Source organism: Phascolarctos cinereus, unplaced genomic scaffold (genome assembly GCF_003287225.1).
Source record: "Phascolarctos cinereus isolate Bilbo 61053 unplaced genomic scaffold, phaCin_HiC Scaffold_1;HRSCAF=81, whole genome shotgun sequence".
Lineage (NCBI taxonomy): Eukaryota > Metazoa > Chordata > Mammalia > Diprotodontia > Phascolarctidae > Phascolarctos > Phascolarctos cinereus.
In genome coordinates this window covers 42,421,354-42,448,154 of record NW_027555514.1, presented here as the reverse complement: position 1 = coordinate 42,448,154, position 26,801 = coordinate 42,421,354, and the positions used below count along the sequence as shown (strand labels likewise).

Sequence of the window (26,801 nt, the reverse complement as noted above, 5' to 3'; positions counted from 1 at the left end):
TAGTGTGAAACAAGGAAACGTTTTAGTGGAGAAGAAACAAGGGGGCTGGGTGAAGGAGAAGATTAGCTAATGAGCCGTGCTAATAGTGTATGATTGTGAGGATGCGTTGTTATCTCTTCCAGAGCCATTATTGCAGTCTGAAGAATGAGATCTGGCATTTGTTCCTCATTTCTGAAAGGGTTGCTGAAGGGCCGGGCAGATGCCATCAATTGGGAAGGGAAGTTAATCCCAGGATGCAGCCGATACATTTACAGCGCAACAGGGAAGTGGACGAGAGATTATACTTTGCAGACCAGAAAGGAAGTTGAAAGATGGTGGCATCAAAGACTCAAGGAAGAGTTCTTCAAAATGTCGGAAGTGGATGTGAGTATTCTGAGAAGTTGGAAGATGTGTGTGTGTGTGTGCGTGTGTGTGTGTGTGTGTGTGTGTATTCATATTTCAATATGTAGCTCCACTGTTTTTAGTGCTTTCGTAAGGCCCAATATATAGGAAATAATAATAAATAACTAGCATTTATATACCACCTTAAGGTTTACGAAGTGCATTATAGATATTATCTCATTTTATCTTCCTAACAACCTTGGATAGTAGGTGCTATTGATATCCCCATTTTAAATGAAATTGAGGCAGCCAGAAATCAAAGCAGCTATTTAATCAGTTATCAATAAACATTTTTAAGTATCTCCTGTGTGCCAAGCCCTGTGTTAATAAGCACAATTAAGTTACTTGCCCAGGATTTCACAGCTAGTGTCTGGGGCCAGATTTGAACTCAGGGCATCCTGACTGAAGGTCCAGTGCTCTGTGATGGCTCTCATATGTGATAGAGAACAGGGATCAAACCTGTATTTTAGGTCTTTTGCTTCCTAGTGAGGGAGAGTTGTGGCCCAGGGGAAAGAGCTCTGAATCTCTTATCAGGCTCTGCTCTGTATTTCACTTTTATAAACATGGCCAATGTCACTTCTCAAGGCTTCCGCTTTCTCCCCTCTGCCCAGAGAAGTTTGACCAGAGGATCTGAAGCCCCCTCTAGCTCTGTGGCCCCTGGGGAGAGGGAGGTATGTATGCTGTAACTGAATTTGAGCTAGAGCTGGGAAGTATCCCATGGAATGCTGGGAAGTGGGTCGGAACCAAGTTGCAAAGGGGAGAAAGTCCTGTTTCCTCTCTGAGGGAGGAGGGAGCCTCTGGAGCTGCTTGAACAGGGGAGTGACTTGGTCAGAATTATGTGGTCACTGACTTGATAGATCAGGCCTAGAGGGTTTCAGGCGTAGAGGGTTACTGGAGACACATGGACATTAAGTGACTTGTTACTTGAGACACATGGACGGACAGTAAGTGATTTGCCCTGGGTCTCACCCTGCTTAGCACAATGTCTGGCACAGCATAGGCACTTAATCAGTGTCTACTGATGATGACTAGTGATTAATTGATAGTAAGTATCGTAGAAGAAAAGCTGAATGAACCTTATTATGCACCCATGATGCCCAGAGAAGCAGGGATTTGGGGGGTTTTCCTCAAAACCTGACCAAGAATATTTAGAATGTGTTTCAAAAACAATCCTCCGCAGACCATGGGAAGGATTTATTATTTTTTTAAGCTTAAATCTTTTGCCTTTTATGTAACTATGAACTTTTTGCTTTTAGTCATATTTCTCTCCACTCAATTATAACACAAAATCTTAGAGTTATTCTGTCCCATTCTACCCCTGGGAGATGGAAGTCATTAAAATGTCACAGAAGAAAATAACTTAATTCACATAGAAAAGCATGAGGCAGAAATAGGCCCAAAGCTTGAGTACCTTTAAAATAGCAAACAGAACAACTGTAAACATTCAAGGTGTGTTTTTTTTAAATCGCAGCCACTTCTTTGTGTCTCTCAGTAGCATGTTTGGAATGTAGTTAGATTGCTATTGTCTCATCAGATTTGGGCATTATCAGTTTCTGTATCAATTGGAAAAGTCCTAAAGAAAAGGGAGCTTCAGAAACAAGGATATTTAGAGGGAAACTGTTGTGTAGAGACTGTTAAAAGAGGATGTAGGAAATATGGTGAAGATGAGATACTTCTAAAACAGCAGAGTAGTATTGATTTTTTTGTGTGAAAATAGGGAATATTCAAAAGCCATAAATAACGATAATAATTAAGACTTACATAGTGCTTTAAGATTTCACAGTGCTTCACAAATACGATTTCATTTGATCCTCACAATAACCCTGAGAGGTAAATGTTATTATTATCCCTGTTTTACAGATGGGGAAACTGAGGCAGATAGTAGTGAAGTGACTTGCTCAGGTGTCTGAGATTGGATTTGAGCTCAGGTCTTCCTGACTCCAGACCTGGCATTCTATCCACTGTGCTACCTGGCTATCCAGCTCACTTTCTGGGTTTTCACATTTTTCTCATCTCCATGCCTCAGACCATGTCTTGTTGCTGGACTTCTGTGATGCTGGAGGAAAGAGTGAGGCTGATGACTTTGCACAGCTCTCCCTCACTTAAATTCAATTCACACACAAGTCAATTCATTACCCTCGAGATGCCATTGGTCCTTGTTGAGAATGAAGGATGAACAATGACAGAAGCTCTTTTTTCAAATAAAATAAGTGTCATTACTGTTTTTTGTCTTTCCATTATTGTCATTTCCCATACTCTCTTGTGACAAAGACAATTAAGCAAAGTACCCAATACAGAGATGAGCAGTGTTTTATTTTAGACATCTCTCACCCCCTTTCAATGTAGAAGGGAGGACCTGGGCCTTGTTAATTCTTTTTCAGGACTTTCCTTGGTTTTTACATGACTCAGAGGTCAACTTTTGCCTTTCCGCTTTGAATTTATCTGTCCCCCATCCCCATCAAACCGCTATTTAAAAAAAATTCCCCAAGAAGACCATTAAAGTTTTAATTTGGCTGTAATGAAAAATGTCCTAACAGTTTGCTAAACATTGGTGTAATTTATACAATAAGGTTATGGAATTTCCTCTGGGCTTTTGAAGTCCCTATTCCTCCCCCTTTAACATTACCATTATTGCCTGATTTTCACATTACCAGGGATTTTAGGTCCTCTCGTGGACTCTAGGAGTTTTGGCAAATTTTTAGATTTGTTATTTCAGTTAAAGAGCATAATCGTTTCCCTTTTTTTCCCTTCTAATTTCTATCCTCATTGATCTCATGTATGCAGTTAAATCTCAATTATTAGTCATATATTTAAGGGATGATTAATAATTTGTGGATCATTCAGGTTTTTATTTCTTTTTTACCTTCCTTCTATTCATTTGGACCATTTCAGTATGCCTTAGCAACTTCACCGTAGGGTAGGCAGAGGGAGAGATAAGAGAAGAATACTCCAGGCAGTAATTTATTTTACTTGTTAGGATCGCTGGTGCAAGATTTGGCTGGGCAAAGGTAATAGTTCAAATAAATGACCAAAAGCAAAATTTGGGCATTATTTATTATTTTAATTTTCTTTTTTTTTCTGTGTTTTCCTTGAGTGGACTATATTCACTGTCATTGGTTTTGTTTGCTATTGTAACAAGTAAATATGGCCAAGCAAAACCAATGTATTTGTCCTATCCCAAACGTAGGCTTAGTTCTGTACCTTGAGTTCATCCTCCCTCTGTCAGGAAGTGGTAACACGCTTCCTCGTTGGTCCTCTGGAGCTCTGCTTGGTCGTTGCTTTGATCAGAGTTCTCAAGACTTTCTCGATTGGTTTTCTTTACGACGTCATTATTCCTGCACAGCTTGTCCCCCTGCTCACTTTGCTCTGCAGTCGTTCATACACATCCCTTGCAGTTTTGTCAGCTCCATGGTGTAATAATATTCCATCACATTAAGATGCACCGTTTGTTCAACCATTCCCCAATCGATAGGCACCCCCTTTGTTACCAGTTCTTTGCAACAAGGAAAACAGCTGCTGGAATATTTCTGGGCCATATCACAGATATTCTCAATAGTGACTTGTTGACTTCTTCTCTCCTAGAAATTGAAGCCCAAGTTTTATGTGCTCTCCATGTTCCCTTATCCTTCGGGAAAGCTTCATATGGGCCATGTTCGTGTCTACACAATCAGCGACGTCATGACAAGATTTCAGAAAATGAGGGGGATGCAGGTAAGACAAGAAAAGATGCTCATCGAAGCTGCCCCACCACTCAGAGCAAACCCAGATGGGAAGATTGGTCAAGGAGGAAAGTGAGGCTTGGAAGATGATTTCAAAGATGCGTTTCCCCACATATGAAGCATCAGTGATGCTCTCAGATAAAAGAGAACTAGATAGGAGAGGTCTGAGGATCTGCCCTGATGAACCTAAATCCTGCCTGGGCCTCTCTCTGTTGCTCTCTCAGAGATCAAAGAGAATCTGGAAGGAAAGAGAGATCGTTGGGTCTGGCCAACAGATCACTGAGGTTGTTTTTCAGACGTGGGTTGAATTGAGCAGCAAGCATAGAAAAGAATCTGCATTAGAAGGATCTGAGTCCAGTAACTGCTGGTGGTGTTTTTTAAACTCTGGTGTCCTGTCTGTGAACCTAGGAGTGAGGAGGTCACCATGACAGGCATTTCTGCTTTTTCCCTGGCTATTTCATGGTAGAACCTAATACCCTTCTCTTGGGGCTGAAAGAGAGATTTAGATAGTCATCTTCCTGAAAGCCAGCAAATGTGAAAGATCTGGAAAATGGCTGTGTATCCTGCCGATGTTGGGATGACATGTAGGCTACCAGTGCCCAGGAGTAAGGGGAAACAGGGGCTCGTGGGCATTGTTATCTTCTAGGTGCTTATGCCACTGTGTAAGCTCAAGATGACCAGAGCCTACCTAATGCTGTCCCCACACCGCAAGAGCCCCTTATGCTGCCACTCTGTTGGGGTCCCCTGTGTCCAGGAGTGGCCACCGTGTGTCAGCCTCTTGGGTTGCAGGATACTCAGGACAAAAGCCTTAAAGCACATGAACAGCTCTCATCTGCCTTGCATTAGTGTGAAAAGCTTTGTGCATTTAGCTTGGTAGTTCTGAAAAGGTGACAGACAGCCATCCTTCATTGCCCCCTTTTCCATTTCCAGTTGTTCTTAAGCTTGTGGAGTATAGCTCTCATTGACCAGAATGTATCTGGTGTTCTTGGCTGGCATGTCACCATCTTCTTCCTTCTTCATTCATATTATTTTTAATCACAATCAGAAGACAAGGCCCTAGTTTGCTCTGCAAAGTTGAATTGGCAGAAATTATGGCCCTTGATTTTTAAATCCATTGTAAGCTTGCATGAGAAAGCAAGACAGTCTATTATAACACGCCTACCTGTTTCCTCATGTGTAAAGTGAGGCTGATGATGTCTCTACTTCCTGCAACACTGAAAGCGTCAGATGAGGGTCACCTTAAGTAATGAGGGTCAGTGCTCTGTAACAGTCAAGGGCTGCATCAGTGCACTCTGGAAGGGTCCATCTCATGCTCCCGCCACCACCAGCAAAAGACTTTTTGGTCTCACTTTGCTGAGTGCTGCACATCTGAAGGATGTTTATCTTCCTGGCTTGTCTGGTGTTATTTTTTCTTTTCAGGAATTGCTTTTCATCATTTTATTTACTTTGATTAGAGGGCTCTGTGAAGTGGACGTTTAAAAAAACTGTGATTCTCCAACTAGATTTGTTTAATCATGATCTTTCTCCTGCTTGTATCAGACTATTCATGATTACTGAACAAAGCTCGAGGCTCTAGCCTTCCTAGCAGAGCTGTAAAAGGCTCACAAGTTGATCTTTCTGGATGTAGAAACTGCAAATAGCCTGTGCATTAGGGTGTTCCCCTAAAAAGACACGTTTTCTCCAGCTCTTTGAAGTTTTGACTTTACTGATTATGAAGGTATAGATATCCATACCTCTGGCAGCCCTCTGTATTTCTGGGGTGCTTTCTGCTCCCTGGCTTGGAGGGAGGTGTGAGCCTCTTTATTCTTCGAGGCAAACCAGGAGTCAGTCACCTTTGGAATAAAATGTTCCAGGGGGTTGAATTTGAACCCTAGGGTAATGAAGCTAATTCTTTGTTCCAGCCACTGGAAAGTTTTGAGCAGAGATATGACATGACCACCTCTCTGGATAAAGACGACCAGTCTTAAAACCATACAAAAGAGGCGTTAGAGAAAGGAAATGAAAGTCAAGATTGAAAAACCTCTTTGGAGGCCACAGTAATGGTCTAAGCAAATGAGCTCCAGTAATAGGGTGGCGGCAATGAGAACTTGATGAGCAGAGGGAATGGGTGTAAGAGATACTTTAAAGGGAGGATTAATAGGTCTTGGTAAGTGAAGGACAAAGAAGAATCAAAAATAACACCAAGGTTTCATGCTTAGGAGACAAAGATCAGCAGAAATAGTGAAGTCACAAGGGAAACCCACTGTGTACAAAAAAAAAAAGATGTACAAATAGGTGCAAAAAAGTAAAGCTTATTTTGTACATATTAAGTTTGAGTGCCAGGATGGCTTAGCCATAGAATGCATGGAGGGAAGGAACGTGTGGGAAGACTAGAAATATAGGACAGGGCCGGATTGTAAAGAGCTTTCAATGGAGAAGTTTGTCATTGGTCTAGAAGTATTGGGAGCCATTGCAGATTGTTGAGTGGGGCTGGCGTGAGCAGGCCTGTGCTTCCAGTCCACATCAGTCTTTGAACTGGTTGAGACTTATAGTTGGAATCTCTTAATTTGGTATGTAATAGTATTGTCCTGAATGGTTTTCTAATTGTTTCATGTAAATTAGGAAGTTCTCAAGGGTAGAACCATGAACAAATGTTCTTTGGGGGCCTACTGTGCACAGCGTAGATGATGGGCAAGTAGGGATGGGGTACGTATTGTTCATGATCTACCACCAGATATCCATGTTTTCTAATACAATGTTTGATTCAAGTTGAATATGCCATAGACGTGTGCTGTGTGGGGAATCCGTGGTGCAGGCTTACATCCACTCCATCTGTGATACCCACCCTCACTCTTGCTAGAGGTTCTTCCCATATGAGTGGTGCCATTCCCAGTAATTCAGGGCTCTTTTGACTGATCCTTCATTTTACCACCCAGATCAAACCTGAGCATAGATCTCCAGAAAGGCCAAGGATAAATTGCTAATCATTTCTTGACCTTTTACCTCCCATGAGGCAATATTCTTTTCTTCCTGAAGTAGAGTTGTCTTTCAGTGATATTTTAGGTATATGTAAAAATTACAGAATGGCTGGAGAAATTGTTGTTTTTGCAAAAATAATTTTATGATAGAATCAGAGTCTCAGAGTTGAAAGTGGCAGTAGGGACCATCTGATACAAGCCTGAAAGGGAGTCTTCTTTACAGCATCCCCAGAAAGTAATGCAGGCTCCATGTAAAGATCCCCAGTGATGATAATTCAGTGCCTTCCTAGGAAGCCCATTTCCCTTTTGGAAAGCCTTACCCATTAGTAAGAATTTCCTTCTGTCAAACTAAAGTGCACATCTCAACAGCTCTCATGCCTCTACTCTTCTTTCACATCACAGCCCTTCAAATACTTGAAGACAGTTACTGCTTCATGAGTTATCTCTTACTAAGGTTAAACACTACCAGTTCTTTTAATTGATAGCCATACGGATATGTGAATATTCTCTGTTATGGTCATATTGTTAACTGTCCTCACCGTGATTGTCCTTTGGATATATTCTGTCTCACTGTCCTTAAACTGTGGTGCCCAGAACTAGTCAGATATGGTCATTACCTTCTTCTTTCTTTCTTTTCTTTTTTTTTCTTTTGGTGAGGCAGTCAGGGTTAAGTGACTTGCCCAAGGTCACACAGCTAGTAAGTTTCAAGTGTCTGAGGTCAGATTTGAACTCAGGTCCTACTGACTCCAAGGCTGGAGCTCTGTCCACTGAGCCACCTAGCTGCCCCGCTTCTTCTTTCTTTCATACTTTCCTCCCTGTGTACCTTATCTCATACTCTTTGCCATGCTTACAGTACTTTGCCCTGCCCCTCTTTGCCCCCAGGTACGTTTTCTGGGAGGTTGCAGTGAGAAGAGTTGGAGTCAACTAGGTATGTGATACGAAGGAGCAAGGAAGTGCCAGAGCTCTTGGAATTGTTGTTACTCTCACCAGCATTCTGTGGCATTCCTTGAAATATACCTCAGAATTTTAATTGTTTGGTAAGATTATTAAATACTAAGAGACTTGGATCCCTCTTTTTTTTTCATTAAGCAGTTTGGGTAGCTTGGGAGCTAAAATACTTCGTCTTTTTGGCTTCATCTAAAAACAAACAAACAAACAAAAAAAGAAGAAGCACCTTTCACAAGCCTAGGTGTTTTGCCATTTTCTTCTGTGGATATATAAAAAGCAAAAAGGACAGTACCTATCAGAATGTTATTGGTCAGAATTGTTTCAGGGGGATGCTGAAAAAGTGCTGTTAGGCCAGAATGACACAAACAAATCACACTCTAATTAAATTTGCTGTTCCTCTTATGTGTCCTCCCTGATTTAACAGTTATGTAACTGTGCTTCCCATGATCGTCCATGGTAAATACAAAGGGGCATTTGAGGCTGAACTTAGATGTTGCCTCCAAGGAGCTCAGAAACCATCTGATAATCCCACTGTCTCTCCACTCCTGAGTTGCCTTCCCTTTGAAAATGTCAACTAAGTATTAGTTAAGCTAATTATTGCAATGTGATGATCTTAGTCAGTAGAGAGAGGACTCATTGGGAGTCAGGTCCTTCAAATCATGTCTTTGTTGTATTTTGGATTACCCCCAGCTTTGATTCTTTAAAGTTTGTGGTCTTTCTGTGATATGCAGCCCCATGGCCTCATGAAAAGAATCTTAGTTGTGCCAGGGAGCAGCTTGGGATTGTTTAAAGTACTGGGTAATGATGATGTAAGCTAGACTGCCCATTCCTTCTGATTCAACTCTAAGCCCAGCTCATTGGTCCTATCCAACTCACTCTTATAGTCTGGACAATGAACCTTCTTCCTGAAACTGAGTTTTCCTGTGTGGGTTGCTAGGCCAAACTCTTGAGTGATTGATTGAGGATTTTATTTGGAAGCCTTGACATTTTATGTAGTAAGCATAGAGTTATCCATGAGCAGGAACATCTGGACCTATAAATGGTAGTAAATTAACCTGGAGAAGAGCCAGCATAATGCATTCTTCAAGTACTTAAAAGTTATCACATGGGAATGAGATTATATTGCCCTGATGGGTCTGGAACCTAGAAACTATGGGTAGAGGTTGCAAGGAAGCAAATTTAGGCTTGAAGTAAGGAAAACCTTCTTAATGATTAGAGCTATCCAGAAATCTCACTGATGGTCTTCAAACAAAAGCTATATAATCCCTTTACCATTTGGGTTGTGCTCTGGACATTCTTAATGATAGCTTCAAACAACTTTGGCTTGATAGTAATAGAGGGTTGTCACACAATATTATCTCTCTTTACTGTTGCAGTTATAAGGAATCTTGTATGGCCTTAATGTGTACAGGGAAGACATCTTGGTAGAGGAGAGCCTTGGAGAATACATTTTGCTCTGCCAAATAAAATTTTTTTATAATCATCTTGCTTAGCCCAGGAGATATTTATGATGAACATAAGAATGGGCTTTGATATATGGCTTGTGTAATAACATCTGTCACACAGCATGAGCAAGTAATGACATTTTTTTTAAAAAGGGCCTCTAAATTAGTTCAATATCTATTTTAATATTCATAGATGTTAGCCGAGGTGGGCATATGGGAGGACAGAGAAAAATGTGTCAAGTGGTATGGTTCAGGGTTAAGAAATGAGAGACACCAAAGGAATGTAGACTGAAAGTATGAACACTTTTCTCCGTAAGAGAAAGTTTCTGGACACAGCAAACATCACAGAAATGAAACTCACTATATCATATGAGCATCATAGAGCTCTTCCTCAGTAGAATAGAAGCTTCTCAAGGGCAGGAACTGTATTACTCTTATCTTTGGGTCCCCATTGCTTAGCACAATACCTGACATTTAGGAAGACCTTAATAAGTAACTTTGGATTGCTTGCTTGACAGGAAATTACTATTTACCAACGTGGGAATCATTTCAAAATCAGCATTTCTTTATAGTCATGATCTTAAATTCTTAGAGTAAAAATCTAAAACAGCACCAGGTAGAAGACAGGATGAAGATGAGAAGTTGGACTATGTGATTACACAACTTTAACCAACATGTTAAAGTTATTAACTCAAAAACATCAGCAACTGCAACAAGTAGGTGAGAATGGTGCAGAAACTGCCTGAGTCAGCACACACTTGACCATCCTGCCAAGTGTAGAGACATAACAGCCAAGGATTTAGAGTGTAAACTTACTTGTAAAATGCCGTGTGTGGAGAAGCTGTGCTGGATGGTGGGAGATTGGGAGCCACATAGCTTCAAGAAGCATTGAGGAAGAGTGGGGAAGATGAAGTTTATCCAGAACTTGGCATGAGAGCCAATTGACCCAAGCATTTTAAAATGAAACTGGATGAAAAATGAAATGGATCCACTCACATTTCTCCAATAATCTATTTTCTTCATCACCGACAGTAGACCCATCATTCAAGGACTCTTAACATCTCAGTACATGATAGAAACATGTGTGGTTATCACAGAATCTCAAAGCTGGAAATGACCTTAGAGGCCATTTTATTTAACCCGTACTCAGTCAAGAAACCATTCCACAACATAGCCCCCAAATGGTCCTTCTTTGTTTGGAGTCCCCACTGCAGGGAGCCCACTGGCTTCAAAGACAGCTCTTCTGTGCTTGGCATTGAAATAGGTAGAAGAGCATCTGAATAAGGCCAAGGAAATTGTACAAAATATTTGTGCTAGAAGTCACATTATTTAAAAAACAGTAAAGGATTGTTTCTCAAATTACCTAAAAGAGAGCAAAGTGCTAAACAAATAGAAAAAAAAATGATAGACACTATTACAACAAACAAGAGCATTGAAAAGAGATCCCTAACCATGGGTCTGCTTTCTCATCTCTGTGAAATCTTTATAATGATCTGAAGGCATCCAGGGTGCCCTTGATATGGCAAGGATACAATAAAGGTGCCTTTGATATGAAGAAGGAATAGGGAGGCTTTTACAAACCATATTCTGCAGTAGGCCACATCTTCAAAGGTACGCAGTTGATGGAAAGGTAAAGCAAATACAAACTCTCTTCATTTATCATTTTATTTTTTAATGGAGGCATGAATACATATAGAGTCTGTAATCTTGTCAGTGTTAGCACCTCTATCCAAGTACATCCTAGTCTGTCTGTGACTTACTAGATAAGTCCACAGAGGTAGATTGAGGCACATTGAGATGAAAAAGCATAGCTATAACAAGAATGCAACAATTGGCTTTTATATAGTGCCCCAAAGTTTTCAAAACATTTTATATATACTGTTTCATTTGATAAGACAACTTTGTAAGGTCAGTAATACAGTTCAGTCAGTTAAGCAAGTGTATAATATGCCCTACTGTATGCTGAATGCTGGGGATATAAATACAAAGAGTGAAACAATTCCTACTCCCAAGGAGTTTGCATCCTACCAGGTGAGACTACTGCTGCTGCTGCTGCTGCTACTACACACACACACACACACACACACACACACACACATTTATAGATGTAAACACACATATTTAGACAAATATGCATGTGTATATGCACACACACACACATATACGTATAGATACACATGTATATATACAAACTAGAGCCTGGGAAAGACCTTAATTTAGAAAGGCCAAGGTCACCCACTGCATCCCAAGCCATCTCCAGTTGTCTTAACTCTTGTCCTGCCCCTGGACTTTGATGACTCAGGAAGAGAGAGTGAGGCTGACTTTGTGCATCTCTGCCTCACTTAAATCCAGTTCATGAGCAAGTCAAGACATCACCCTTGTAATGTCATTAGTTCTCTGAGAACGAAAGAAACAGTAACAACACATAGACATATATTATACATACATACACATATACACACATAAACATATATACACATGTTCATACATACATACACACATGTATATGGACAAGGATCGGGGCACTGATAAAGGAACTCCCAGATAAGAAAACACCCTCAACCAATGCAGATGCATAAGTATATATAGAATAAATATCAAAAGAATGCAAATAAATACAAGGTAATTAGGGAAGAAGGGCATTAGCAGTTGGGACAAATTAGGAAAAGCTTTTTGGAGATAGAGCTTCTTAATTTGTATTATTGCCTGTGCCCTCCTCCCTATCCACCCACCAGTACTTGGCAGTCTGTTAAAGCCTATGGACCCTTTCTCAGAATAACATTTTTAAATGTATTAAATAAAATTCATAGGGTCATAAAGGAAACCAGTTGTTTTGAAAAAGGATGTAATTTTTTTTCTGTTTATGGACCCTGAGTGGAGTCAGCAGGCCAGAGGTTAAGGACCCCTGCTGTAGAAGGTGGTACATTGTCAAGAAGAAGGGGGTAACTCTTTGGGGTGATAATGAATAATGAGTCCATTCCAGGCTTGATGGACAACCAGTTCAAAGACACAGAGACAGGAGAGGGCCGTGGTTGAGGAATAGAGAAAAGTCTGGTTTGGCTGAATTGCATTCAGGGAGAGGTAGCAAAGAACCTGGAAAGATAAGTTGTGATCAGGCTGGCTTTAAAAGCTGAACAGAGGAGTTTCTATTTGATCTTAGAGGCGATGGGAACTGGAGTCTCCTGAATAGGGGAGCGGTGTGGTCAGATCTGTTATTTTGGAGAATGTCTGACATGAAGGATCGAGTGGAGCATAGAGAGACTGGAAGCAAGGAGCAAGGTCAGGCTCCACTGCAGTAGGCTGGCTAAGAAGTGAAGAGGCGGCTCTGAGTGCGGAGAAGGGGTTGGATGTGGGAGGTGTCATAGAGATAGAAATAGCAAGATTGGGCAACTGATTGGCTAAGTGAGGAGTTGAAGATGGCACCCAGGGTTGTGAATCTGAGAGAGTGTGGTTACTTTAACAGAAATAGGAGGGTTTGGGGAGAAAGATAATGAGTTCTGTTGGGAAACCTTGAGTTTGAGAAGTCTCGGACACATTCATGTTGAAATACCCAATAGGCAGCTGGGGAGACAGAATTGAAGCTCAGAGGTGAGACTGGGCCTGGGTATACAGATCTATGAGTCGTCTACATAGAAATGATAATTAAGTCTGTAGGGATTGATGAGGTTATCAAGAATGTCCCAGAGCCGAGCAAACTAAATTCCATCTGGGAAATTATGCAATGCTTTCATTTATTCTAAAGTGCCCCAATACAGAAACCCACCTTTTTAACATCATTAGTTCTTAATGTGATGGACTGTGTCTGCAAACACCACAGCCCCCAAAGAATCAAAGTTACGGGTGAGCTCAAGAGGGATTGAGAGCTACATGGTGGCCGTAAGAGGCTGGTGCACGTTTGATAACCTGTGTGCGGGAAGTGGCGTAAAAGATAGGAAACCAAGAATTGTGGGATTGGAAAGGAAGGCGGGCTGGTCATGCAGTGGTTGGGAGGGTCACAATGGAATCCCTGCCTTCGGTCAGGACTCAGCTCAGGTGCTGCTCTATGTGCAGAGCCTTTCTCATAGTTGTTAGTATCTTTTCCTTCCTGAAATGTGTGTGTGGCGGATCCCTGCAGTAATGTGTAAGCTCCCAGGAAGCAGGGTCCGATTTGGTGTTGCCTTTATGACATACCCAGTGCCTGGCCCACCACCTGGTATGTGTCGTTGTTGAGCCGTTTCAGTTGTGTTGACTCTTCATGACTCCATTTGGGGTTTTCTTAGCAGAGATACCGAAGTGATTTGCCATTTCCTTCTCCAGTTCATTTTTATAGATAAGGAAGCTGAGGCAAAGAGGGTGAAGTGACTTGCCCAGAGTCACACATCTAGTAAGAGTGTGAGGCCAGATTTGAACTGAGGAAGAGGAATCTTCCTGGTCTGGTGCTCTGTCCACTGCACCACCTAGCTGCCCTACCTGGTATGTAGTATATGTGTAATAAATATTTGTTGAATTGGACTGAATTGAATTAAAAGCCCTAGGGTAAGACCTTCAGCATATTTGGCATATCTTCCTTGGAGCATTTATGGTGGGGTGAGGGTAAGTCTCCCTTTTTAGAATGTAAGCCCTTTGAGGGCAGTGCCCAACACTTGCTTTAGTGGTGCTCAGCTACACTGCAGGAGAGTGAAGAAATTGGATGATAGGATGAGAGATTTGGGATGAGCAGCTGGATTTGAATCCCAGCCTTGCGGCCTCTCAACGCACTACTGGTGTGATGTTGGGTAAATCCCATCACCTCTGTTGGATCCTGAGCTTTCTTGTCTGTAAAACATCTGCTCATCTGAGATGTATTCTCTCTCTCGCTTTTTCATATGTAAAACAATCTGAGGTATTTAAGGAAAGGCCTATTCAGCTGTCAGATTTTGGGTGAATCTTTTTCTGGAGGTTTGTTTGTTTGTTTGTTTTATTTTTAATGAGACTGTTTTCCCCAAATTTCACAACTAACTCTCTTTCTCTCTCTCTCTCTCTCTCTCTCTCTCTCTCTCTCTCTCTCTCTCTCTCTCTCTCTCTCTCTCTCTGTCTAGAAAAACAAAGGCATTAGTGTTTTAATGCCACATGTTATATTCATCACTATGGTAACTCCACCAGTGAATCTGCACTAGAGAATGTCAAAGATATGTGGAAGAAGTTTCTTTTAAATTAAGATTTCATACTAGGAGCAGAATTTCAGTGTTTGCTGCATTCTTGTTTTTTAGTTTTCTGTTTGAAAGATTTCCTTTTATCGCTGGTAAATATAATTTGGAACATATTTGCTGTTGAGTTGTGATTGTCATGTTTGACTCTTTGTGACCCCGTTTGTGGTTTTCTTGATAAAGACACACAAGTGGTTTGACATTTCCTTTTCCAGCCCATTTTACAGATGAGAAGACGGAGGCAAGCAGGGTGAAGGGACTCGTCCAGAGTCACACAGCTAGTAAGTGTCTAAGGTCAGATTTGAACTCATGAAGATGAGTCTTTCTGACTCTAGGCCCAGCACTCTGTGCACTATGGCACCACCTAACTTTTCCTTGTTTAGAACGCACAAATAGCCATAATTAGATACACTCACTATTAAAATTGTGGTTTAATTGCTCTAGGTCTTTACTTAATCATTCTTTAATTCTTGAAAAAATTCCTAGTGGCCCTGGAGATCTAAGTCAGCTCGCCCCAGCTCACTGCGCTCTTATCTTGTCTTCCTCCTTGTTAGTACAGCTGTAAAGAATCAGGATCAGTGTTAGTGGAAAAGTGGAGAAAAATAGAGAAAATCAATAAGTTATCTTAGAGATGACAAGAACAAAATAGAAATGCACAGTTGTATAAAAATTGTCTTTATGGGTGTTATGAACATAACTGCTTTACGATTGATTTTTTACTTAAGTTTTATTTTTTTAATTAACAGAAGGCTATTTTTTTCTCCCTTTCACTTCTTACCCCATTGAAAAAAGGAAAAAAGAGAAACAATTCCCTTGTAACAGATATGCAGAGTCCAGCAAAACAAATTCCTTCATTAGCCACATCCAAAAGATATAGTATGTCTCATTCTGCCCGTTGAATCCATCACCTCTGTGAGGAGGTGAGTAAGTAACGTACTTCATCCTTGATCCTCTGGCATCATGGTTGGTCCTCGCGTTGATGAGAGTTCTCTCAAAGTTGTTTTTCTGGTGTTATTGTTATAGTATAAAGTGTTCTTCTGGTTTAAGTCTCCCTCTCAGCATCAGTTCATAGAAGTTTTTCCGTGTCTGTTTGAAGTCGTCTTTTCCTCGTTTCTTATAGCTAAGCGGTTGTTCCATCACCTTCCAATACCACAGTTTGTTCAGCCATTCCCCCAACTGATGGGCTTCTGCTTAGCTTCAAGCTTTTTGCCACCACAAAAAAGAGCTGCTACAAATACTTTTGTACACATTTTCCTCTCTGTTTGATCACTTTAGGTTGAGGTCTAAGCTTGGTATACCTAGATCAAAGGGCTTGCCTCCTTTAGTGACTTGTTATGTACAATTCTAAATTGGCTTCCAGAATATTTGGGTCCATTCATCACTTTACCAGCAGAGCACCAATGTGCCTCTTTTCCCACAGACAATATTTCTCTCGCTTTTATTTTTTTTCCATCTTTGCCAGTCTTGTGGGTATGAGGCAGAACTTCAGAATGGCTGTAATTTGCATTTCTTAAATCTTAGTGATTTGGAGCAATCTTTCATATGGTTACAGATAGCCTGGATTTCATATTCGGAGACTCTACATCAATTGGGGAATGACTCTTACTCTTATGAGTTTGAATCAGTTCCTTATATATATCTTGGAAATGAAATCTTTATTAGAAAAAATTGTGGCAAAGATTTTTTTTCCCCAGATACTTATTTCCCTTTTAATGTTAGTTTTATTGGATTTTTTTGTGTAAGACTATGTAATATGTAATCAAAATAATCTGTTTTATTTTCTTGTTTGGTCATGAACTTTTCTTCTATCCATAAATCTGATAGGTAATTTTTTCCTTGTTCCTTTGTTTATGATGTGACCTTTTATATCTAGGTCACATATCCATTTATCTTTGGATAAGGTATAAGGCAGGGGGTGGGGAACCTAAAGCCTTGAAGCTACATGTGGCCCTGTAGGTCCTCAAGTGTGGCCCTTTGACTGAATCCAAACTTCACAGAACAAATCCCATTGGTATAAGGTGTTGCTCTAAATCTAATTTATTCCATACTGCTATCCTATTTCCCCAACAGTTCTCATCAAATAGTTAAGTCCTTATCCTAGCCAGGGCCTTTGTGCTTATAGAGCATAATGTTATTAGTTTTGTTTACTGCTGTGTGTTATGTACCTAATATATTCCTCTGACTGATCCTCTATCATGTAGACCAAATTGTTAGTGGGTTTTTTTTTTAGTATAGTTTGAGATCTGTTGCTGCTAGGCCATGTATGTTTCTACTTTTTTTTTCATTATTTCCCTTGAGATTCTTGACTTTTTTTGCCTTAACATGAGTTTCATTATTATTTTTTCTGGTTCTCTAAAAAAATACTTTGTCAGTTTGATTGGTGTGGTATTGAATAGGTAAATTAATTTAGGTAATATTGCCATTTTTGTTATATTAATCCATGAGCAATGAATATTTCTCTAAATCTTTCCGTCTGTCATCATTTCTCACCTTGTATTTATATAGCTCTTATGCCTTACAGTTTCATATACTTAGAGGAGACCTCTACCTAAAGGAGACCACAGCTTGAGTATATTATGTAAAAAGAACTAGAAACTCATTCTTATAGTGCAAAGCTCAATGTAAAGAGTTCTCAGTCCTCTAGACCATTGAGGCTTTGCATTTTCTGGTTGGTTCCTAAACTATATGGAGAAAATACAGGCATGCCCCACCTAACATCATTAATTAGTTCCATAAAAGCCTGGTGTTACATCACACGGTGACATTCAGCTTTGCTGGAACAGAAGAGATGCTCCAGAGCTGTCCAGAATGTCCAGCCTTGAGACCATGATGGTCCAGGGCTGCCTTAGAGGAAAAGATTGTGCTAAAGTGATGTAAGTGAACCTGCCTACTCTCTCAGACCCACTGGAGGTGGATGCCCCCTGAGGTAGCAGATCTCTTGGGGGTAATGGTAGGCTTGCATTTCTCTTTCCTAAAGTTTGGCAATCTTTAGGGAAAAGGTTTTTTGGGGTTTTTTTAACAACAAATATTGAAATCTTGCAAGTGAAGTAGATGTTTTTGTTTTGTTTTTTAGGATGGGCAATGCAGACACATCTGTTCATACTTCAGCCTAATTAGCATTAGCAGTGATAGCTTCTGGGGGTCATTAGGCAAACACACAGTGGCAGTAGATAACAAATACAGTCCAACTTTTTTTCAGGTCTACTTCTATAAGACCAGAGTAACATTTTATATCTAGATTGTGATATTCAAGAAAAAGATTAAAAATCTAGTCTTTAAAAATAAGAAAACACTGTATTTTTTAGAAGATATTGTTAGCCAACCCATGACATTATCTGGGTTTGTACTAGATGCCATTTATATTGAGCTCTTAGTGTTTTCTGGAAAAGCAAAAGCCTCTTACATTTTCTCCCTTTCTGTGGTTGGATGAGAGTGCTGACCAACCAGCAGTGGACAAAAAGCCACCGAGTGAGAGCAGGGGTCCTGTCACCTCCCACTTTGGGTTTAAGTAACAGACTTTGGGGTGGTTCTTTGGAGATGTTCCCTTCTTAGCCTTCTCTGTGTGGTAAGCTGATAACTACAGCTGTTTTTGCTTCTTCCCCATACTTCCAAGGACATGCTCTAAACACAAACACTTTGGCCAATTCAGAGAGTGACCAGAGGAATCACAGAATCATATAATTTTAGAGTAAGAAACCATCTTCCTCACTTTATAGAGTCTGACAGGTTATAGCCAGTGTGCAGTGGTCTCCTCTAGGATTTTCTCTTAAGTATATGGATAGCTCTAAGTATTGGACAGCTCTGGACTACCTCTTCTGTTCCAGCAAAGCTGAATGTCACCGTGTGATGTAACACCAGGCTTTTGTGGAACTAATTAATGATGTTAGGTGGGATGTGCCTGAAAGACTGAAAACTCTTTACATTGAGTTTTATGCTATAAGATTAAGTTCCTAGTTCTTTCAACATAATAGTTACTCAAACTGTGGTCTCCTTTAGGATTTTCTCTAAGCATATGAAATTTCTCCCTTTGCAGAAATTTGACATACAACAAGTAGCCCCCAAGTTATAAATGGGCTTTATTGTAAGAAGTTTTAGGTTGTTTTTCAACACAGAATATATATTCCCATAGAAACAATGTTAAAAATGGTGGTTAGATTCTCAAAATAACCTGCAAAAACCTCTTGAAGCCATAATATACCTGAAATATCCATTCACAAGGTAAAATGAGATTTATCTTGTTGTCATATCACTGATTAAATCAAAAAGGCAATAGATTGAACTGGCTTAATAGTATGTGTTTAATAGATGTTAACTAGTTGAAAAAGAAATAAGTTTAAAGCATTTAAGTGCTGAAACCTTGAGGTAAAGACAAAATAAATTAGGGGCAGCTAGGTGGCTAGTGGATAGAGCACTGGCCCTGGAGTTAGGAGGACCTGAATTCAAATCTGGCCTCAGACATATAACATTTACTAGTTTTTTGACTCTGGGCAAGTCACTTAACTCTAATTGCCTCGCCAAAAAAAAAAATTAGAAGATGAGAGAGCAGGAATCTTTGTGGAAATTCTGAAGGTGGATCTCACTGATTCTTCATTCTTTGTTATGTGGCTTCAAAACTTGAAGCATTCCTTTTTCTTGGAGCAGAGGGTTTCGTATTGGACACTTAGCAGCCATAACCAGGATCATCGTTGAACTCACAAATGGCTTGTAGAGAGAGAGGAAGGTTTTCTGTTTAACTGGGAGAGAGTGTAAGGAATTAGTGAACAAAAATAATAAAATAAAGGATAGAGAGTTCCCCATGATGGGTAGCAGGTGGTCCTGTCAGCCCATGAGAGCTTGGACTTCAGGACCACCAAGGACAGGGAAGCAATGTGCAGCCGGCTGTTGAGCTGGAAGTGGTGGATAGAGCACAGGATGTGGAGTTGTCGGACCTGGGTTTGAATCCTCACGATGTCACTACTACTTATATGACTTTAGGCTAATCAGTTAACTTCTCCCAGCCTTAATTTCTTCATCTGTAAAATGGGAGGAAGGGGTTGGCCTAGGTGACCTCTAAGGTAGGTCTTTTTAGCTCTAAATCTGTCATCCTAAGATAAAATGAGATAACATTTGTAGACTGCTTATTAGCTCAGTGTACAAATGCTTATTTTCTTCCCTTTCCCCCTCCTAAGTGAAAGTTTATGAAGAGCTCTGCTGAAAAGTTTATTATATTTTTTTCTAACTTACATTTAGTTAATCCTGCTAGTAGAAATACCCAAATACTTTAAGTAATTTTCCTTTAACTCAGCATTGTATGTTTAAATCCTGGACATCAAGCAGATATTTTGGAAAGGATTCTCTTATTATTTGTTGAAAAATCAATTTCTATTAGAAAGGATTTCCCTCCTGCCTCCCCTCTCCCACTGCTTCATGTTTTAGGAGCTGCTTGGGTGGTACTGAGGCCCACCTATGCCAGTAAGTAAATCTGAATCATAACCTCCTAAAGGATTATGTACTCGCCATTTTCTTAGTTTCTCCATGTGATGAAAACATGGTCCAGGGCTGCTCCTGATGAAAAGACTCCCTGCTCTATTTCTTCCAAATTTGGGTTTTTCCCCCACTCCCACCTGTCCCCAAGGGATCATGAAGTTCTCCAAAGACCTTTCCCCAGGGATCATGATGGCCCTTTGCCATGTGGGCTCCTCCAGTGATCACATCTTTTGCTGTAACAAAGGTCTTTTAAACTATTTGAGTGCTGACTGGCTGGCCATAAGCAAAACTGTGTTTGTGTATCCCAAAAAGTCATGTTCTGTGTGTGAAAAACAGCAGAAGATCCCATCACCAGATTTCATCTTACTGTTACTGGAGCTCATGTTTCTAAGTGCTATCCGGCCACACGGTGGACTCTATTTGCATTCCAGCCCATTCTTTGGAAGGGACAGACTGTCTCCGGGGAGAAGCAGTGACCTCTGGACTTTCTTTCACTTGTCACATATAAAAATTGTACCTGAAATCAGTGTTAGCAAGTAGTACTGAGGTGGCTTCAGTACCTGGGAAGAAGAGGAGAGTGAGCATCTTGCCTTGCATGGATGTCATGCTGCCTTTCCCTCCGAGAGCTGTCGTACTTGTATACTTGGTTTAAATTGGATTGGGAGAACTCATTACTAAAGCAGTGAAATTCAGCTAAGGGTTGTCGATCATTTGTAGTTCAGGGGGCCGTGCCGGTGTTTCCTTGCATTCTCTTACATCACTTTTGTTCTCCAGCTTTGCCAGCAACTTGCTGTTTGAATTTGACAAATCATTTGGCCCATTTGGATCATTAGCTTCCTCATCTCAAAAATGAAGGGTCACCTTTGGTCATCTCGAAGGATTCTAAGATCCTCTCGGGGCATACTTCCTCTCAGAGGCTAGAAATCATTCACAATAGATCATTCAGTGTTGTTGATCCTTTAAATCAAGAAAGGTGCCAATGTTCGTTTTTGTACATTCTAAATAATTGGGCTACAGTTTGGGGTCTAAACACAGCAGGAACTTAGCATGGAATATTTCACACACCTGGGCCACATCAGAAATGTTACCTACTGGCAATGTATTTAAAATACTAAAAGCAGGGGATTTTTTATTTTCTAAAAGCAAGGGAATACTTATTTTTTGCCTTGATATTTGTCTTTCCAAAAGTATGATGCAGAACAATACTTCTCAACCCTTTTCTTTTGTAGCAAAGGTCTAAATTTATAACTTAGCCCCAGCAGGCCTGGGTTTGTATGTGAAGAAAGACAGGCAGTAGGAATCCTGGGGGTGACAAAGATTGCCAGAGGAAAAGAGGGGAGCCAGGAGGGAGGGTGCAGAGGAGGCTTTGAAAGCGATTTGATTTTGATTATGGAGAATAAGATTCAGAGGAGGAAACAAATGGAGCTGCGTTACTTCCCTGCTCTAGAGGGCTCATTGTAGAGACTGTGATGCTCCAGCCCGAGTCCGGCCCCAGGCAGAGTTTTCATGCCTGAACGGTGAAGGGAAGAAGGTGAAGCCAGCCCCTCCTCACCTGCACCTCCTTCCAGACCCACTTCTAGCTCTTTACCTTGTTTGTTTCATGGATCCCTTTGAACTGCTGGATTCCTCAGAATGATGTTTTAAAATCTTTAAAATAAAAGAACTGTAGTTATGAAGGAAATCAATTCTATTGAAATGCAGTTATCCAAATATACATATTTTTAAAAACCAGTTCATGGGCCCCAGGTTAAAAGCTCTTGTTCTAGGTAAAGCCTTTCCTAACTACCACTACCACCAGTTGCTAATAGCACTGCCCTTTCAAACTATCTTCTATACCTTTTATATGCATTATGTAGATATTTCTATCTCTATCCCCATGCCTATTTTCCTCTCTCATCTTTAGAAAGTGAACTCCTTAAAGATAGGGGGCTGAGTACTTTTGTCCTTGAATCCTAACACAATGCTTGGTATATAATAGGCAGTTAGTAAATGCTGATTGATAGATTGGCAGGGCCCTCAAACTAGTATAGAACACTAAGACAGAAGTCACCCTGGCCAGGAATTCACTGTGTAGATTTAGAGGAGAATTCACTGTGTAGATTTAGAGGACCCCACCAGTTCCATCTTTTATTGATGCATTGAAAACTTAAAATTGAGGGTCAATTCAGTGAATTAAATTTGCCTAATAACTAGATGAATTAAGTTTTTTTGAATCACCTTGTTAATCATTCCTTCTAGGTCTTCATCAGGATTCTTTGACTCATTCTCTTCATTTTTCCTCTTATATGGTCACTAATTAGGGTTCATACACTGGTGTGAGCAGCTTAGCATAAAGTCGAAAGCACTGAATGTGGGAGCCCTAAGTTCAGGTCCCATCTCTGGCATAACAACAACAACAACGCTTTGTATATGGTATCTCATTTAATCCTTTTGCCACAACCCAGGGAGGTAGGTGCTTTTATGTTATCCTCATTTTCCAAATGAGGCCAGTGAGACGAGAGGGTGCGGGACGGGCCTTGGGTCACATAGCTGGTAAGGTAGGATGTGACTAAAGTCGCAGGATTTGAATTATGACCTTTCTGGCTCTAAGTTTGGTACCCCACACACCATCTGACTACCTAGTTATCCACATTCACTTTACCTCTTGAATCTCTTTCCTGTCCTGGAAAAATCATAGAACTTTACAGTTGAGTCACCAAAAGGGCCATCGTGTCCAGCCCTTCTCAAAATAAGACCCCTTTGCTAAAGCAGAGCTGAAAGGTGATGGATGATCCAGCCTTTGTTTGAAGACCTCTACTTGGGGTAGAGGCTACTTCCTCCCTTTAAGATTCAGCCCATTTACTTGCATCAAGCCTAAATCTACCAACTCTACAACTTACACATATTTTTCCCAGAGTTGTCCCCAAGGGGCTGCAAAACCAGTCTGCCTAATCCTCCCACACATGTAATGTCCCTCTTCAGTTTTCTCTTCTACAGGCTAAGCCTGTCACCTCAGTTTCATGTGGCATGATATTGAGACCCTTAACCTCTTTAGCACCATTCTCTGGATGTCTCCTAAAATGTGGGACACAATGCTCCTTTCATATGTGGTCTAACTGAGGAAACTAGCATCTCCCAAGTTTTGGGCACCATCCCTGCTGCCCACGATTGCATTGGCTTTTTTAGCTGGCATTTCATGTAGTCATTTTAATTCATTGAGCTTGCAGTCCACTGAAATACCAAGACCATTTTCAGACAAGCTGCCATCTAGCTCTTTGTCCCCATATCCTATTTGTGAGGTTGATAGTTTGAACCCTTAGTCCAAGATTTTACATATTATCTCTTTTTAAAAATATCATCTCAGATTTAATCCTTGAGGGTAGGAGATACTTTTAAGTTTTTGTATCCCAAGTACCAAGGACAGTGCCTAGCAATAGTAGGTCCTTAATTAATTCTCATTGACTGAACCCAACATTAAAGTCTTTTGAGATTCTTTTGGATCTCGATTCTGTCATCAAGTGAGTTAGCTATCACTTCTAGCTTTCTGTCATCAGTAGATGTGATAGGCATGCCACTTTTATTTTTGTACCTTTATCAGAGTCATTGATAAAAATATCAAATAGTATAAGGCCAAGCACAGATCTCTGGAGCTCTCCATTAGAGACTGACTTTCAAGTTGGCATCAAGTCATTAATGATAACTCTTTGGGTCTGGTTTTTCATTAAGTTCTGCATCTCTCTATTTTGTCTACCAAAATAAGATGAGAGGTTTTGTCAAATGCTTTGCTTAAAATAGAGGTAAACTATATATCACTAGCAGTCCTTTGATGTTGTCTGGTGATACCCTGCCAGAAAAGGAAAAAAGGTTGTCCTTCCATGAGCAAGTTTGGATGAAGTTATGTTGGCCCTTTGTAGTCACTGATGCCTTTTTAAGATAATGGCAATTATAGTATTGGGCATTAGTCACCTAACATTTATTAAGCTCCTCCTATGTGCCAGTCACTGAACCAGGTGCTGGGAGTATAGAGGCAAAAATGAAACAGTGAATAACTTCAAGGAGCTTACATTCTGCTGGGGAAAATACATCTGTACATAAATACAAAGTAATGATATTAGCGCCTGGGAGGATCAGGAAGGACCTCAGGGAGGAGGGGGCATTTGAGAGGAGCTTTGGAAGGAAGCTAGAGAGTCTGAGAGGCAGAGGTAAGGAAGGACAGTGAGGGCTGGCATGGGGAACAGCCTGGGCTGAAGAGTCGAATAAACAGGATGTGGAATGCCGTGTGAGGAAGAGCAAGAAAGCCAGTTTGTCTGGACTGAAGAATGCTGACCTAGAGAAAAGGTTAAAGAGTTGGGTGGCAGCTGGGTTGTGCCCCAGAGAGGAGTTGTAGCTTATCCAGAGGCAAGGGGAAGTCACTGAAGGTGAGGGGCTGGGGATTGACATGGTCAGACCTGGACTTTGTGAATCCCATCTTGGCAGCCCTGTGGAGGTGGAGAGACCCATTAGGAGGCTCTTGAATTCCTCCAGGTGAGAGATGAGGAGAGCCCTAAACCGGTCTGTTGGATGTGTGACTGGAGAGAAATGGGCAGATGTAAGGGAGAGTACAGTCGGTATTTCTACCTCACTTTAAAGTTTGTGCCAGTGTTTATGTATGTTTATATGTCAGTCATCTTGTTTGATCTTCAATTCTGTGACACATATAGGACAGGATTTATTATCCCCATTTACAGATAAGGTCAGGTCTTTCTTATTGGTGAGAACCAGGTCTTCAAAAGTGATTTCCGTGTTGGTATATTCTGAAGGATGAAATTGTCATTGAGACAAATCAGGAAGTATTACCCTCCTCTGATTTTGACAGAGAGCTCCAACAAATGGCTCAGTGATTGAAGTACCCCCTCAGTGCCATGTCATGCCTCTGGGCCAGGTTTGGGAAGGGTTGACCAAGCTCCTCACCTTCTCTTCTCTGTCCAGGTGATCTGTGTATACTCTTAATGACCACCTCACTATTGTTTTGGCCTTTGTAGATTTTCACCCCATTACCATTCACACGTTTCCCCTCTTGGGTTCCTGGATTTCCTGCCTTCATAGCTAATACTCCAATAATCTCTCACCCTCTCTTTACCACCTCTCTACCTCTACTGACTTTCCCCAGGCCCCCTCCCCCTTTTTTACCTTACCCTTCCGTAGCTTTTCAGAGCCACTGGAAGGTCATGGGCCTTATCCCAAAAAGTCTCAGTGATTCTTGTGAGGTCAAATTCGCCTCCTGGCATCGAGCCATTGATTCACCTTCCCTGTTACCCATGATTTATACATTTGTGTGTTGATATCTGGGGCCATGGGTTTTATGACCATCTCCTTGCTTGGGTTTGTTTCCTTTGAATGTCAGGGTGTTCTAGGTACCCTTCTTGTAGCTTCTTTGCATGATATCTGGTTTGGTGTTAGCTATGTAACCCCCACCTTCCCTTATTTGACTTGAAGTCTGCACAAAAAACATCATGCTATGTTACCGGCCCTTCTTTGCTATCCTCTATCCCTGACCAAGAGCCTATTATCTCCAATCTGTTTTTCTCTTCTAAAATCTTTGTTTCCAATTACCAGCAATGAAGAGGCAGCTAGACGGATCGGTGGATAGAGCACTGGGCCTGGAGTCAGGAAGCCTTGAGTTCAAATCCGGCTTCAGACACTTACTAGCTGTGTGACCCTGGACAAGTCACATAACCTCTGTTTACCTTAATCCACTGGGGAAGGAAATGGCAAGCCACTCCAGTACCTTTGCCAAGAAGACCCCAGACAGTATGGTCTGTGGGGCCACAAAGAGTCACACATGACTGAACAACAGCAACCAGCAGTGATGACTGCACTGCCTTTTAAGGTCTTTGGTTCCTTCAGCAAGATTTCACACTTGAACAACGCTTTGTAGATTCCCTCTGGCCTTATCATTTGTGCCCAAGTGAATCACCAGGAGTGCATGCTTGGCTTACCTACCCTACCAAGTTGTGGAGAAGAAATCACTTTGTGACTATTAAAACGTTATATAAATGTGAGGTGGAAGGGTAGCTCAGGTGTGAAGTGAATAGAGCTCTGTACCTGGAGTTGAGAAGCTGAGTTCAAATTGAACCACAGACACTTAACTACCTGTGTGACCCTCTCAGCCTCCACTTCCTCATCTGTAAAATGAGAATGAATAATAGCACCTACCTCCCAGGGTGGTTGTGAGGATAAAGTGGCATAATATTTGTAAAGCACTTGGAAAATGCCAGATATTATTATATAAATGCTAGCTAGCAGGGATGGTGGAGGAAAACGTTGATGGAAGATGAAGATCTGTGTTAATTTTTAATTTTTGGTCTTCTACCATATCAAATTAGGAATTGACTTACCTTCCTTTAATGTATTTTGAGAGAACCCACTGAGGAAAAGGAAATGATAGCCCCCTGGTGATATTATTTATTGCCCCAAGGATGATACACGCTTAAGTTAGGTCATTTTTAATGTACCATGTTTCTCATTTGGGTGATAGGTTATTAATCCAATAGGATGGGATGCATTTGGATTACCTGCTGAAAATGCAGCCATTGAGCACCGTCTGCATCCACAAAGCTGGACACAGAGGTATGTGCTTTTGTTTTTACTGAAATCACTACTTTTTAACTTTTGGTTTACTTTTGTTATCTTATAGTTTGTGTTAGAAGCTTACTCTTCAATCAATAGAAGACTACCATCCTAGAGATGATATAGAGTAGT

The 26,801-nt window shown here is 40.9% G+C and overlaps 1 protein-coding gene across 2 annotated transcripts in view; it reads left to right on the top strand.

The window, feature by feature from the left end:
* Positions 1-26,801, top strand: part of LARS2 (leucyl-tRNA synthetase 2, mitochondrial) — a 165,498-nt gene that overhangs the window by 9,116 nt on the left and 129,581 nt on the right. For both annotated transcript variants that reach the window (XM_020987333.2, XM_078151655.1), the window contains 3 exons: positions 123-363; positions 3,964-4,092; positions 26,578-26,669. In XM_020987333.2, coding sequence (XP_020842992.1) covers positions 145-363; positions 3,964-4,092; positions 26,578-26,669 — 440 coding nt within the window. In that variant the 5' untranslated portion in view covers positions 123-144. The remainder of the gene's footprint in view (positions 1-122; positions 364-3,963; positions 4,093-26,577; positions 26,670-26,801) is intronic.